At 40.0% G+C, this 12156-nt stretch overlaps 1 protein-coding gene across 3 annotated transcripts; it reads left to right on the top strand.

The window, feature by feature from the left end:
* Window positions 1-4161: 4161 nt before the first annotated feature.
* On the top strand, window positions 4162-11941 carry LOC136293447 (leucine-zipper-like transcriptional regulator 1). 3 transcript variants are annotated; one of them, XM_066190244.1, is made up of 8 exons: window positions 4241-4330; window positions 4841-4907; window positions 5136-5215; window positions 5994-6072; window positions 7586-7632; window positions 8400-8520; window positions 9425-9611; window positions 9950-11941. In XM_066190244.1, the coding sequence occupies exons 2-8, from the start codon at window positions 4877-4879 to the stop codon at window positions 10614-10616; spliced, it is 1212 nt and encodes a 403-aa protein (XP_066046341.1). In that variant the 5' UTR covers window positions 4241-4330; window positions 4841-4876; the 3' UTR covers window positions 10617-11941. The 3 variants fall into 3 exon arrangements, with proteins under 3 accessions (XP_066046340.1, XP_066046341.1, XP_066046342.1); XM_066190243.1 differs by lacking the exon at window positions 4841-4907 and having other exon boundaries at window positions 4162-4330; XM_066190245.1 differs by lacking the exon at window positions 5136-5215 and having other exon boundaries at window positions 4317-4330.
* The last annotated feature ends 215 nt before the right edge of the window (window positions 11942-12156 follow it).

Genomic DNA, 12156 nt, shown 5'->3' with positions numbered 1-12156 from the left:
TACTTAAGGCTTCACTTTGTAACAGATGAAATAGTGCTACAAAACACTAATGACTAAAGGATTTTCATTTCTGGGTGAAAGCTTCTAGAAAAAGCAAAAGACAATACATTAATAATGTCAATCTGCAAATTTTAATTTTGGAATGATACGCAAACATAAATTTATTATGAACTTCTAAAATTAAAGCTTTAATATTAATGTGATCTGAATTAAAGAAAAGCAATATCTTGCCTGCAGAGCTCCAGAAACAGGCAGTGAGCTTTTCTCTGGGAGAGAACAGTGAGGTTCTCGTCTGCTGTGCAGTGAAGGTGCCAATGCCCCCGCTGCTGTGGCACTGCTCTCTCCGGAAGGAGCAGTTAACATTCAGAGCCTTACAGAGTATAGAAACTGTAACTATATGTGGCTGTTTCAGAAGAGTTGCCCCCTTTAAAATACCTGTTTGTGTCAAAAAGCAATTTGAAGCACTGAGATATAGCAGTGATAATATTTACAAATACTGCTCTAAACTTGTTAAAATTCAGCTAAGAGTTCCTCAAATAAAAACCTCTCAGTTTTTCTGTCAGTTTTTAGTATGTCTGCTCTAAGCTTTATTTAGAAAACAGGGTTCTTATTGTTTTACTTCAAAGTACCTGTCTTTCTTCTGAACCCTGAAATCAGGATGGAGCCATGTCTTCTGCTATGATTTGTCATTTTACAAACCCCCTTTCTGTCCTTCAGCTTCTCCCTGTAAGAAGCAATACCTCTTTCTGTTCCCTTCCTTTTGTCTTGACTCCTGCACTTGTAAACTCAGTCATGTGGTAATTGCATGTTTTACAACACGTGGCAAAGCCAGGCCCTTATTTCAGTTCAGAATGCTAATAATACAGAACTGTCACAGACACCCTATGGTCCTAGAGCCATTCACACTTTCCGGTTGAAACTCTGAAGCTGAGCATCTCTGAAAATTACTTCCTGTATTTTGGAAAAAAAAAAAAAAAGGCAAACCAAAAAACCCCACAAAGCACCAAAAAAAAACCAAAAAAAAAAAACCAAAAAAAAAAAAACCACCAAAAAACCCACCACAGAAATAGTTCAGGTTATCTTGAGTACAGGAAAAAAAATAAAATCACAAACCAGAGGATACTAAATTTATCGTGCACAGTGAAGCATTGCAAGTAAACATGATATACTGAAAAAAGTGCCTTTTTCTCTATTCTAAATAAGTTGGGTTTGTTTCTAAAACTTTGTAAGGGCCTTGCAAGTCTCCAGAGTTTCCTCATTCATGCAGGCAGTCCCATTAAAACAAGACTTACAATAAAACCACCTCTAGAGCCAAGGTTTCTAGGATAAGTACAAATGGGAAGATCTGTTATTATTTTTGAAAAGCAGTAAAACATCAAGTTGCCTAGTGAGAAAATGCAGTGTTCTGCCTGGAAAGGTTCAAGGCTTGAGTTCAGAAAACTGGGTCATTAACAAAAAGCCTCAAAACAGAACATGATTTCCTACTTGGGCCCCTCCCCATAGGAGTGGTTTCATATCTCATTATATTCCAAAAAGCTTGATCATTTTAAAAATGAAACTTTTCCGAATTTATTGAAAACAGATGGAAATGAATCAGGGGGCTGAGATAGAAAAAAAAAAAGCTTTAATGAAGATCTATTTAAGCAATACTTTAAATAAATAAATCATTTGTCTGAGAAACCACATCTATCAGAAATATAAATAATTATATAATGAACATATAAGCTACATTTCCTGAAGTAATTCCTGTCTTGCTACATTTCCTGAATTATTTGTATTATGAAACAGTAGTGGGGCGCCATTAATTGATATACACTCAGTGCTATAGTTACTGCAATAATTGCAGCTCTCCAGGCCCTCGACTCAGCTCCTCCAGCCCTTAAACAATTGGGATTGATTGCACAGGAGCTATTTTTAGAATGGAAGAAGACTTTGGAGAGCAGCAGACATTTTTGTGTGTGCTACAGCTGTTTTGGGGGGGAAAAAAAAAAAGAAAAAAAAAGTTGAATAAAAGTGTTCAGAGTTGTCTTTGGATTTTTTTTCTGAAGGCAGAGCTTCCTATTGGATAACTGATATTGTATCAAGTTGAAACTGAGGTCAGTGGTGCAGACACAGAGGACAAGGCTCGGTGACATTGTTCTCAGAAGAGGAGCAGCTTTTCTTTGGAAATGGGATTGCTAAGGTTGATAGTAGATGAACTCTGGTGGGTTGGGTTCTATAGACAGGCAATCCGGGAGTCAAGTTTACAGTTTAAAATACAATTATGAACGGCAAGATTCCTGATTAATTTGGTGGGGTTATTTCCCCAGCTCTGGAGTGGAGCAGTTAACTGATTGTTAGGGAATGTAGGTCTCATGCTTTAGCTGAGAGCAAATGGCCGAGATTCACAAGGGTCAGCCGATGCTCAAAAGGTGTGACTGGGAGGAGACACCCTTTCAAGCTTGGCCTCCTGTTATCCCATCCCGCTCGCCTGCCTTGCAAGAGTTCAGTTGGGCTGGATAAACATCGTCATCGCCTCTGAATGTTTGTACAACAGGAGGTAAGGCTTGGAGGAAGAAAAACAGGCAGAAATATGTAGGAGGAAGGATAACCAGCTTTATAACTGAGGAACAAAAAACCCCAAACCGCAAGGGGACAAGCCTGTTTTACCTTTGTAAAGTATTAGTAACCTATCAGCCTTTTCAGAGTAAATGATACCAATAGCAGTAATACCTTGGCACTGTCACACTGCACTGCATCAGCAAATTTGAAGTGTTGTACTAAGGAAGAGACTGTCCCCATTTAGCTGTGGAAGTGAATGATTTGGCTGTGGTTGCTCAGAAGCTTGGCAGAGTTAGGGAGATAATCCCTGTTTCATGCCTTCAGCTGCTTTTCCCTTTTCAATGGGATGCCAGAAAGCATTATGGACTTACACACCTATAATGTATCATTACTTCATATCTGTTAATTCCCCTGGACGTGAGAAATGTACCCTTAGTAAGTGCCACCCACCTTTGTATTCCTTCAGAGAAAACATACAAAGAATATACTTCAGTTTCTACAGTAATAGCTTACAATACTGGTTTGCATTAAAAAAAAAAAATAAGTAATTAATCTTGCCTGAATATGCTGCAAGAGATTCTCTAGCATCTTTTTGTCACTGAATATATTCCAGTCTTAAAAGGTAAATTTTAGAGATTATTGGATGATAAATTAAGTTAGGTACAATGATTTCATATTAATATGAAATATAACTACTTTTTGTATCTAGCTTGCTTTACTGTAATCTTTGTTCTTCCTCAAGGTAAGTTTCACTTGCCCTGTACTTACACATTACCATTAGGTAAATGACTCTTCCCTATTTATTTCCATCCTGGCTTCTCAATGCAGCTGGAATCTGGCTTCTACTGAAAAGTCTTGGAATTGGGAGATTTTGTCACCTCATTTGGTGATGTGCCACCTCAGACACATCAACACAAATTCCAAAATTTGGTCTAATGCTTGGGGTGGGGTTGGGGTGTGCTTTGTAAAATAATTTATGTTAAAAGAAGCCACTGTTTTGAAGAGGATTAATAGAAGAATGTTTTCCTGGTGCTTATGTCTTCACAGAACACAGTGACATCTTGTGGCATGGAAAGGGCCAGTGTAATTTTTTTCCAGATGCATCCTCATTTCAGCAGGTTTATGGATAAAAGTCTAAACAAATTCTGAACAACTGCTAATGCATTACTTCCATCTGTAATATTCACTTTTTGCAATTTTTTTTTTTTAAGTACAGGTTTGTCTAAAGTACTCTTTTAGTTGTGAAAAAACACCAAGCCCTGGTATTGTGTAAATATAGTGTGTTGGAGCTTCATTTCAGTTCGCTGATATTCCTTGGAAAACTTTCAGCTCCAGGAATGTTCCTGTCCCAACCACACTGATACAAGAATCTGAGTCAGAATTTCGGGTGCTTTACTCAAGTTAGTGTATTATCTCAGATGGACAAAGTTGTCCAATGCTGCTTTTGATGGGATTGAAAAGAAAACACAGCAACATTTTATCATAAGCTGGAGACTTTTCTTTTTTCCTTTTTTGTCTTTTTGCACCCCAAACAGGGTTTAGGCCTTGTCCCTGATATTTTGGGACCCTCCTGTGACATGGCTGCCCTTTGCACGTTGATCCTTGGATAAGAGCCTGGTTATCAGCATGAAAGGAAGAGCTGCCCGAGGTGCGTGGGGAGCGGCGGGCGCGCAGCAGCCGTGCCCGTGTGACCGCTACAAACACGCCTGTGCTGTCTGCAGAGGCTTTGTTTATCTCTACGGAGGGCGCGGCAGCACCACGCTGGGGGACTTCTGGAGGTACCACACAGGTGAGCTGGCCCCTTCTCATGTACGTCAGGGTTAAAGCCATTCTGCATCCAGCCATCATTATATTGAGGATGCTCTGTACTTAGCAGATTAGCCTCTTAAAGTCTTTCAGTCACAGGGATGGATAAACTGCTTTTTGTTCATTGGGCAGATGGGGGGTATTTGCTCCTCTTGCAGTGTCCCACAAAGTTTTGATTTCAGTTCAGTTCCTTTGTGGTTTGTTTGTGGTTTTTTTGTTTTGGGTTTTTTTGGGGTTTTTTTCTGTTGTTGTTTTTTTTCGTTTGGTTTTTTTTTTTCTCTCCACCAGAAATACTGAGTCATTTAAAATATCCTGGTTCTAGCAAGGGATATCAGTGAGCTTTCCTGACTCTCCAACACAGCAATAGTTACGCATAAAAAAGTGCACAAAGGGAACATCTGAATATAAATACCTTGTAGGTTTGTTGTGTCAATGCACTATAAGATACAAGCCTTTGTATTTCTTGACTTGATGTATAATTTTCCCTGTTCAGTTGTTGCAGGAATAAACCAGAATTGTGCTGGGGTTCATGCTCATGGAATTGTCGAGTTTTGACCTAGGTAACAATTAAAATACAAGCAGTGACAATTATTATAATTAAATGTAACTATTACTGTTTAAATTTGCTAAATAGAAAAATATATATAGTTAATTTTTGGGAGAGCAGAGGAAAGATGACAAAACACTTCATTTTAAGCAACACAGCCACATTCAAAGCCCACCTTTTCACCTTTTCCCTACTGTTTACGTGTTGAGTGCACCGTGTTAACTTCAGCTTTGGTTTATAGTGAAAAATGAGTGGGAAATGTTGGACTGCTCAAGAGATGGTCCAGAAGAACTGGAAGAACATTCAATGGTGGCTTATAAGGTAGTAGACCAAGATTATATTGTCCATATCCTGACATTTTATTTCCCACTTTACAGTGCAATAAAATGCCATAGGTTATTATGTAGCGAAATACTATGCCCAGAAAGCGTTTTTGTGTTGGTGAAGTTCTGGATGTAGCTGTTCCAATGTTTGGGAATCTTTCTGAACAGAGTGACAGTAATTCAGCTCTGCAGCAGCCCCCTGGTTTCCTCAGTAAGCAGCAGTAATACCAGATAAAGACCCTGGCAGCACATTCCCTGACTTATCTGTGCAGTTGTAACAGTTGCTCTGAATTCATTTGCATGATCAGCTACGGCATAAAAACATTCACTACAGAACTGGCGTAGAAGAGGGACGGGGGAGTGAAGGAAAGTAAGAATTCCAGCCCTGCCTGTGAGGGGAAGGCAGAATTTAGGATATCAGGAGCTACGTCACAATGAAATATTTCTATAAACATGCATAATCCAATATTACCTGAGCAATGCCTCAAGAGAGCTCCAGATTCCCAGCCCTGAAGCCGCCCCAGGCTGACAAGGAATGAGCGGCTCTGAAATGCCGTCCCTGTTAAACAGCAGAATGTTCTTCAGGGATTCCCACTGGGAGAGAATAAAGAGAGAATAATTAAAAGTTGGTGGCTTTTTTGGATTAGTTGTTAAAAGATCATCATATTGTTAACTATATTTTGCTGATAGCAACCTTTGTTTTTAAGAATTGTTTTTAAAATTATTTTCATGCTATGTGCTTTCCTGTAAGTGACAAATATTTGTGCATTTTGCAGGGCAGCCTGTATATTTTTGGTGGGATGGTGGATTCTGCTTTCACGCAAGCAAAAACTCCTCTCTGGATATATGACATCGGTATGATACACATTAGCCAGTCTTTTCCATGGGACATTCCAAGTCCCTAGGCAGTAATAAATAGTAAGAACCAAACTGTTTTCTGCTGCTTGTAATAGAGCCTTCCCTAAGCTTTACAACAAGTAATGTGTGTTAAACTGTGCGCATATTTTCTCCCTCAAAATTAGGCTGTTAAGCTATCAGAGACACAGGTCTCACTTCAATTAGAGAATATTTTATGGGAAAATTTTATGTATTTTAAGGTCTCAGAATTTCCATTCCTCCCTCTCTCCGTCTGAAGTTTACTATTTGATCATAAGTCCTGATAATTCATATATTATTTAATTTTTATTTTTTATGCTACATATATTTTAAAAACCAAGCTCTTATGGAAGAAATTAGATCAGTAAAGTATATCTAATTTTGTACTTTTACTGAAGAAACATAAGCTAGAGCAAGAGAAATCAAATATAATTAAATCATAAGGTGGGAAATTAACATCAACAATTTATAACACTTTTTTTTTTTTCTCCTAAGAACAAATATTTGGGATCTCATGAGTGTGTATTCTAATAAAAACAGTGCAGCATTTGAATTTAATAGCAATGTCATACACCATGGATTCTCCCTTTGGAAATCCTGTGTACAGTAATGGCTGTTATTTTGATGTCAGGTTGGGAGGGGAGAGAGAGAGGCTCAGTTCTTTTTGAGCCAGTAAATCTTGTGTCCAGACCAAGATTTAAGTTTCCTGGCTTCTTTTGCTACTTCACTCTGTAACTTTAAGTCAATGGGGTTTTTTCAGTCCTTCCTTTGTGTTTTCCACCAGTTGTCTGAGATAACCTGCTGGAAGAAAGAAAACCCTCAGAACATATTTTAAAGGAGAAAGCATCTTACTACTCACAGAACCTTCCAGCAGAAATTGGAAACGAGTTATTCAGCATTGGTTTTGTGTCTAGCTGCTTCATAGTTATTATTTAAAATCTTTTGGCAAGAATAGCTTTAAGTAATGGAAGCCTGCATTGATTTCTCCTTGTACCTCTGGTGCTGGGTTATCTGCTATTTCCTCTCCTTCACGGTGATCCCAGATCTGTGATTGCTGGCTGTTATTTGAGGGCTATTTAACGGACCTATGAAAAGGAACAAGAAAGAATAAGTCTGCCATAAAAAGGTGTATGTGGTAAGCAGAAGGAAGGAGTCATACATCCATAGGGAAATCTGGAATTCCTGCAAGTTCAGAGAATAATGAAAATCACAGGTTACTTCTGCATTATGAAATTCAGCTTTAGGAAACAGGAACACAGGGTGGTACCTGTCTGATTCTGCATCAGATAAGGATAGAGGAAAACTGTTCAAACCGTCTCCTGCAAGTCTCTCAGTGCTGCTGTCTTAGCGGGATTTCTTCAGCCTTGTCAGTAGAAAACACCAGGACGAGACTTCCTTGAAAATGAGCTGTGCAATTTGAACAATTGCTGTGGGAGGAGTGTCCTCTTGTGGTGCGGGATCTAAACTGCGCTTTGTTAACTCAATCCCCCAGATTCCGCAAGATGGACAGAGAGCTGCAACGAACCAGCAGAGACGGAGGTAAGGAGCCAGGAAGTGGGGAATGTGTGAATCAAATGCCTGTTGCTTTGTTGATTAAACAGATTGCTTTGAAATATGTTCCCCCAAACAGTTCCAATCTCATCTCTTCAGAGACATGTGGCTATACTTTATTTCTTTGCACTTTCAATAACTTAAGGCTTTTTCCTTCTTCAAAACAGTGTTTAAAAATACTGCTCTTAAATTTTAAGTCCTATATAAGAAGTTAAGTCCTCTCCTCTGCTGCTGCTTCTGTTTTTCTGAAATCCTTATCAAGAAAACTAATTTTAAATGGAATATTGCAACCATACGTGAAGCCTGTGCTTTTAAAAGTAGGGTTGTGAAAACAGATTGGCAGCCACGCTAATACGTTTTGGAACGTGAAGTGCTGCAGCATTTTTCATTTCTTCAGTGTGAACACGTGGACTCACCAAGTTACTGCCACTTCTAATTGAAACCTGAGTGGAAGCATTTATGGCTTGGTCTTTCGAGATTGGTTTTGTATCACTACACATTAAGAATCACTCATTTTTTGCTATTGAAACTTCACCATCAGAATGCTTCTATACCTTGAAATTACACCCAAAATTTTTTTTAAGATGTGACACAGTTACCACTTTGCTTACCTGTGCCTGATGGAGGAGTCAAGAGAAAGTTTGGGACTGCAGGATCATTTGGGGGGGGGGGGGGGGGGGGAAGTGTATTTCCAAGACAGACATTGCTGCTGATATGACTTTATAGGTTTTTGTCTCATTTTTGAACTATTCTAGAGCTCTGCACCAGCTAACAGAAAAGGTCACAGTGCAGTCGTGTACCATTCCAGCATGTACGTCTATGGGGGATACTTTGGCATCAAAGGCATTTCTCAGGAGTTTTGGGAATTCCATTTTGGTATGTTAAAAAAACCAGATAAGGTTTTGATCCAGTGTAAAACAATGACTGCAGCAGGAGAGCATGGCTTGCTCTGCTAAGAAAATTCCTACCAGTAGAAATGCTCTAAGTTAGTTTTGGCTTCTCTTCTACAACATTTAGTAATGAATTTTGTCAATTTGATTAATTGCTGGCTGAAATTAATTAGACTATTACACTGAAGTAAGTTTTGCAATATTTGCCAGTTTTACAGCTGAAAATCAAGGAGACTGTTTACTGTTTACTAAAATTCTTCAAGGATTACTAAAAACTTTCAGATACAGCAGAGGCCCTGATTTCAGCCTGTTAATGCCATCTTTTGATCCCAAATCTCCAGCTGACCACGGGGAGCCAAACCTGACAGGAGATACTTTATTAGCATGTTCATTACCAGTCTGATTATTGCAGACCAGATGATTCCCAGAGATTTCCTAAATGCGTAACTTGTTATCTGATGGCCATTCTGTCACTATTTTGAAACGAATGATGGGTTTATCTCATCCTTCCTTCCCTCACGGGGAGAATAAGCGTAAACATTAATGAATTAATGTTTTTGTTGACTGATTTTTCCCCTCTAACAGGCAGGAAAGAATCTTTCTGTGTCAGAGTCAATGAACTGACAAAGCTGTAGGAAAAACTGCTCTGTAAATAAAATTTCCATGGCATCTGTCACACAGCATCTGACATTTTCATTAAAAGTTTATTTCAAAACTGATTTTCTTAAATGCACTTGTTCAGTGTCAGAATTTAAGCTGTTAACTCATAATAAGCTTAAAGCAGAAACCCTTATTCTCCAACTGAATAGTTACCTCCTCCAGGAAGTAAATCCTTTCTCAAAAAGTCAGGATAAATTTGATCCATCTATAAATCAGTATTTTTGTTTCAGATACAAGGAAGTGGTTGTGTGTCTCCAGCCCCTGTGACAGCAGCGGCCCCGGAGCTCGGCACGGCCACTCGGCAGCGGTTTATCACACAGCCATGTACCTCTTTGGGGGGCTGATGGGGCTCACAGAACAGAGGGACTTGTGGAGGTGGGACTTTGGAAGCAGCAGCTGGTCCAGCATCAGAACAAGGTAAACTGTTCTATTTGCTACACTAAAAGAGCAGAGAAAGAGAATTGATCTTACTCTTTGATACTGTGTGTAGGTGGAGAGGGAGACGATGCCCTCTTGGTAATTGTAGGGATTGTTCAGATCAGGATGCAGTGCTGCTGCCATCCCTGGGGCTCCAGTTGGCTTTGCTCAGGAGAGCTGTTGGCAAGGCGTTGATGCAGCTGTCAGCAGTGTAATTTTGATGTCCCAATGCAGCTGTTCAGCAGTCATCCTTCTGAGTCAAAAGGAAAACAGAAGCTAAAATCAGCACTAAGTTTCTTGTTGGTCTCCCCTTAACTGCTGGTTTCTCTTACCTTCAGCCAAGGACCTCCTCCGGTCGTAGGTCATGCTTCAATAGTCTGCAAAGACTCTATGCTGATTTTTGGTGGAGGGATTTCAAATTCCAGCCCTAATGATGACCTCTGGAAGTATCATTTCCATACGCAGACATGGAAGAAGCTTACTAGTACTACAAAGGGAAACTTTTCTCCTAAAATGTATCACTGCATCTTGGGAATTGGTGTGGATTTCCAAACTACCTCAGATTTCACTGATACGTTCCCCAGCCACTGCAGGAGTGAGCAGAAGGACCATCCCAGGCTGGTGCCCATCCTGAGGCACTCTGGCTTTTGCAGCTACTTTTGCCCACAGCCCACGGAGCGGAGCAACACCATAGAAATGAAAACCTTCAGCCTGCCCCTGGAGCCAGCAGAATTCCCTGCCTTCCAGACCGCTTCAGAGACAGGACTAGGCCCAAACAGAGACAGGAGGTGTTTGCCCCAGGATAAGTCTCTCCATCTGTTGGCCTGTTCGGGAGAGGCTTTTGCTGCTGCTCAGGCTGTGGGTGAAGAGGAGAGAACCGACTGTGGGTGTGCAGCCACGGGGGGTGAGATCAGCAGTACCAACACACTGCTGCTTATCGGGGGCAAACCTTTGTCCAGCTTCTCTGAGATCTCCCTCAGGCAAATGGAGTTTGACTGCTTGTGATTGCTTTGCTTGCAAAGTGAAGGAATAAATTTCCACCACCGTGGCAGTAGGTGGAAAACCAACTGCTTGCAACTGTCTTCAGCTTCCTATCAGCACGCTGGGGAAAAAAATAATTAAACCTTCTCATGCTTGCTGCGAACAGATTTTTTACAATGTTAACAAAACCCAACATATATTTAAGTCACAACTTGCATGTAAGTTGTGATTTCTGAGAGGAGCTTGTTGGAATGCTGCTCTTTTTGTTACTTTTCTCCTGGTCACTTCATACTCTTTCAAATTGCAATGGCCGATGCTGCCTTGAAAATTAGAACTGCAGTAACCCATAGTGGCTCCACAAGATGCCATTTCAGGGGCAAAGCTTGCTCATTTGGCACTGGCATAAGAAAGAAATACAGTCACATTGGAGGGACTCAATTAGTCTTAATGGGAATGTCTCTCTAAGATTTAAAAGATTTTATATTCTTGAGTGTTCTTTGCACAATATATTTGCAACATGAGATGGCCTGTGACAAAGGACCCCAACAGACAAATCAGCAACTGAATTCTAGAAGATCCTCAAGGATTGCATGTAACCTTGAGGAAGTGAAAAAATGACTGCCTCCTGAAAATCATCAGCAAGGACCAGAGAAAGGGCATTGTATCTGTAAGAACAAAGGATGTGCCGAGTGAGTGTTGGCTTTAATGACTGAACACGGAATCGAAAGGGTTTGATTTTCTACAGCAGGGTGGGGAGAGAACAGAAAGAGGAGGGCCTGACACAGTGGCACAAAGCATGGGCTGTTTTGACTGGTAACTCATGTTTTAGCCACCAAGGGACTTCTGCTTTTCCAACTCCATCTCTCTTTTATCACCCTACATAGTATTTGTTACACATCTCCCCTCTGTATTTGTAAGTTCTGAGTTCATATTTGGTTTTTCTTTGCTGAAAAGAAAAAGTGCTTGTTTTGCAAGGTAGTATTGTCCAGCGTTCAAAGCATTTATTTCCATAGAAGTTACTAAATACTGGCCTTCTGACAGAACATCAGCTGTCTGTAAGAGCTGCTGGTATCTGAAATTCCCTGAAAGTGTAAGTTGATACTTACATATATTTGAGAAGTTCACTTTTGAAAAGTTTCATAGGAATAATGACTTTCAAGTCATTTATGGATTTCAAGAATGTTTACAGGTACTTTCATCATCTCCTCACAAGTAACTGTCACATGAATTGAACAGGAAAATTAAAGATGGATTTGCAAAAAGCAACTTAAGAATTATTTGGGCCATCCATGACCCTTACCTGGAAACAGAGAGGATTGTACGCTGTCATGTGAATAAAGCCTGCTCCATTTCCTATCACTGTGTGTTCATTTTCACCTTTATGAGTCTAAAATACGTGTATTTTCAAACTGAACAAAGAACTTACCTTTCTGACCAAGGAACACGATTCTGCAAGCCCCAGTCATTTCCTTGCACTTCAGCCAGCTTTGAGGACTGCCCAGGCTTTGAATTTCTACTCCAAGAACAAGAATTTCCCAGTTTCAGGAGGTTTGTTTGGAAGGGA

Source organism: Chamaea fasciata, unplaced genomic scaffold, assembly GCF_029207755.1.
Source record: "Chamaea fasciata isolate MVZ Bird 193981 ecotype frontalis unplaced genomic scaffold, bChaFas1.0.hap1 SCAF_8, whole genome shotgun sequence".
Classification (NCBI taxonomy): Eukaryota; Metazoa; Chordata; class Aves; order Passeriformes; family Sylviidae; genus Chamaea; species Chamaea fasciata.
Note: the sequence above shows the minus strand (reverse complement) of the source record. Positions and strands in the feature narration are given on the sequence as shown.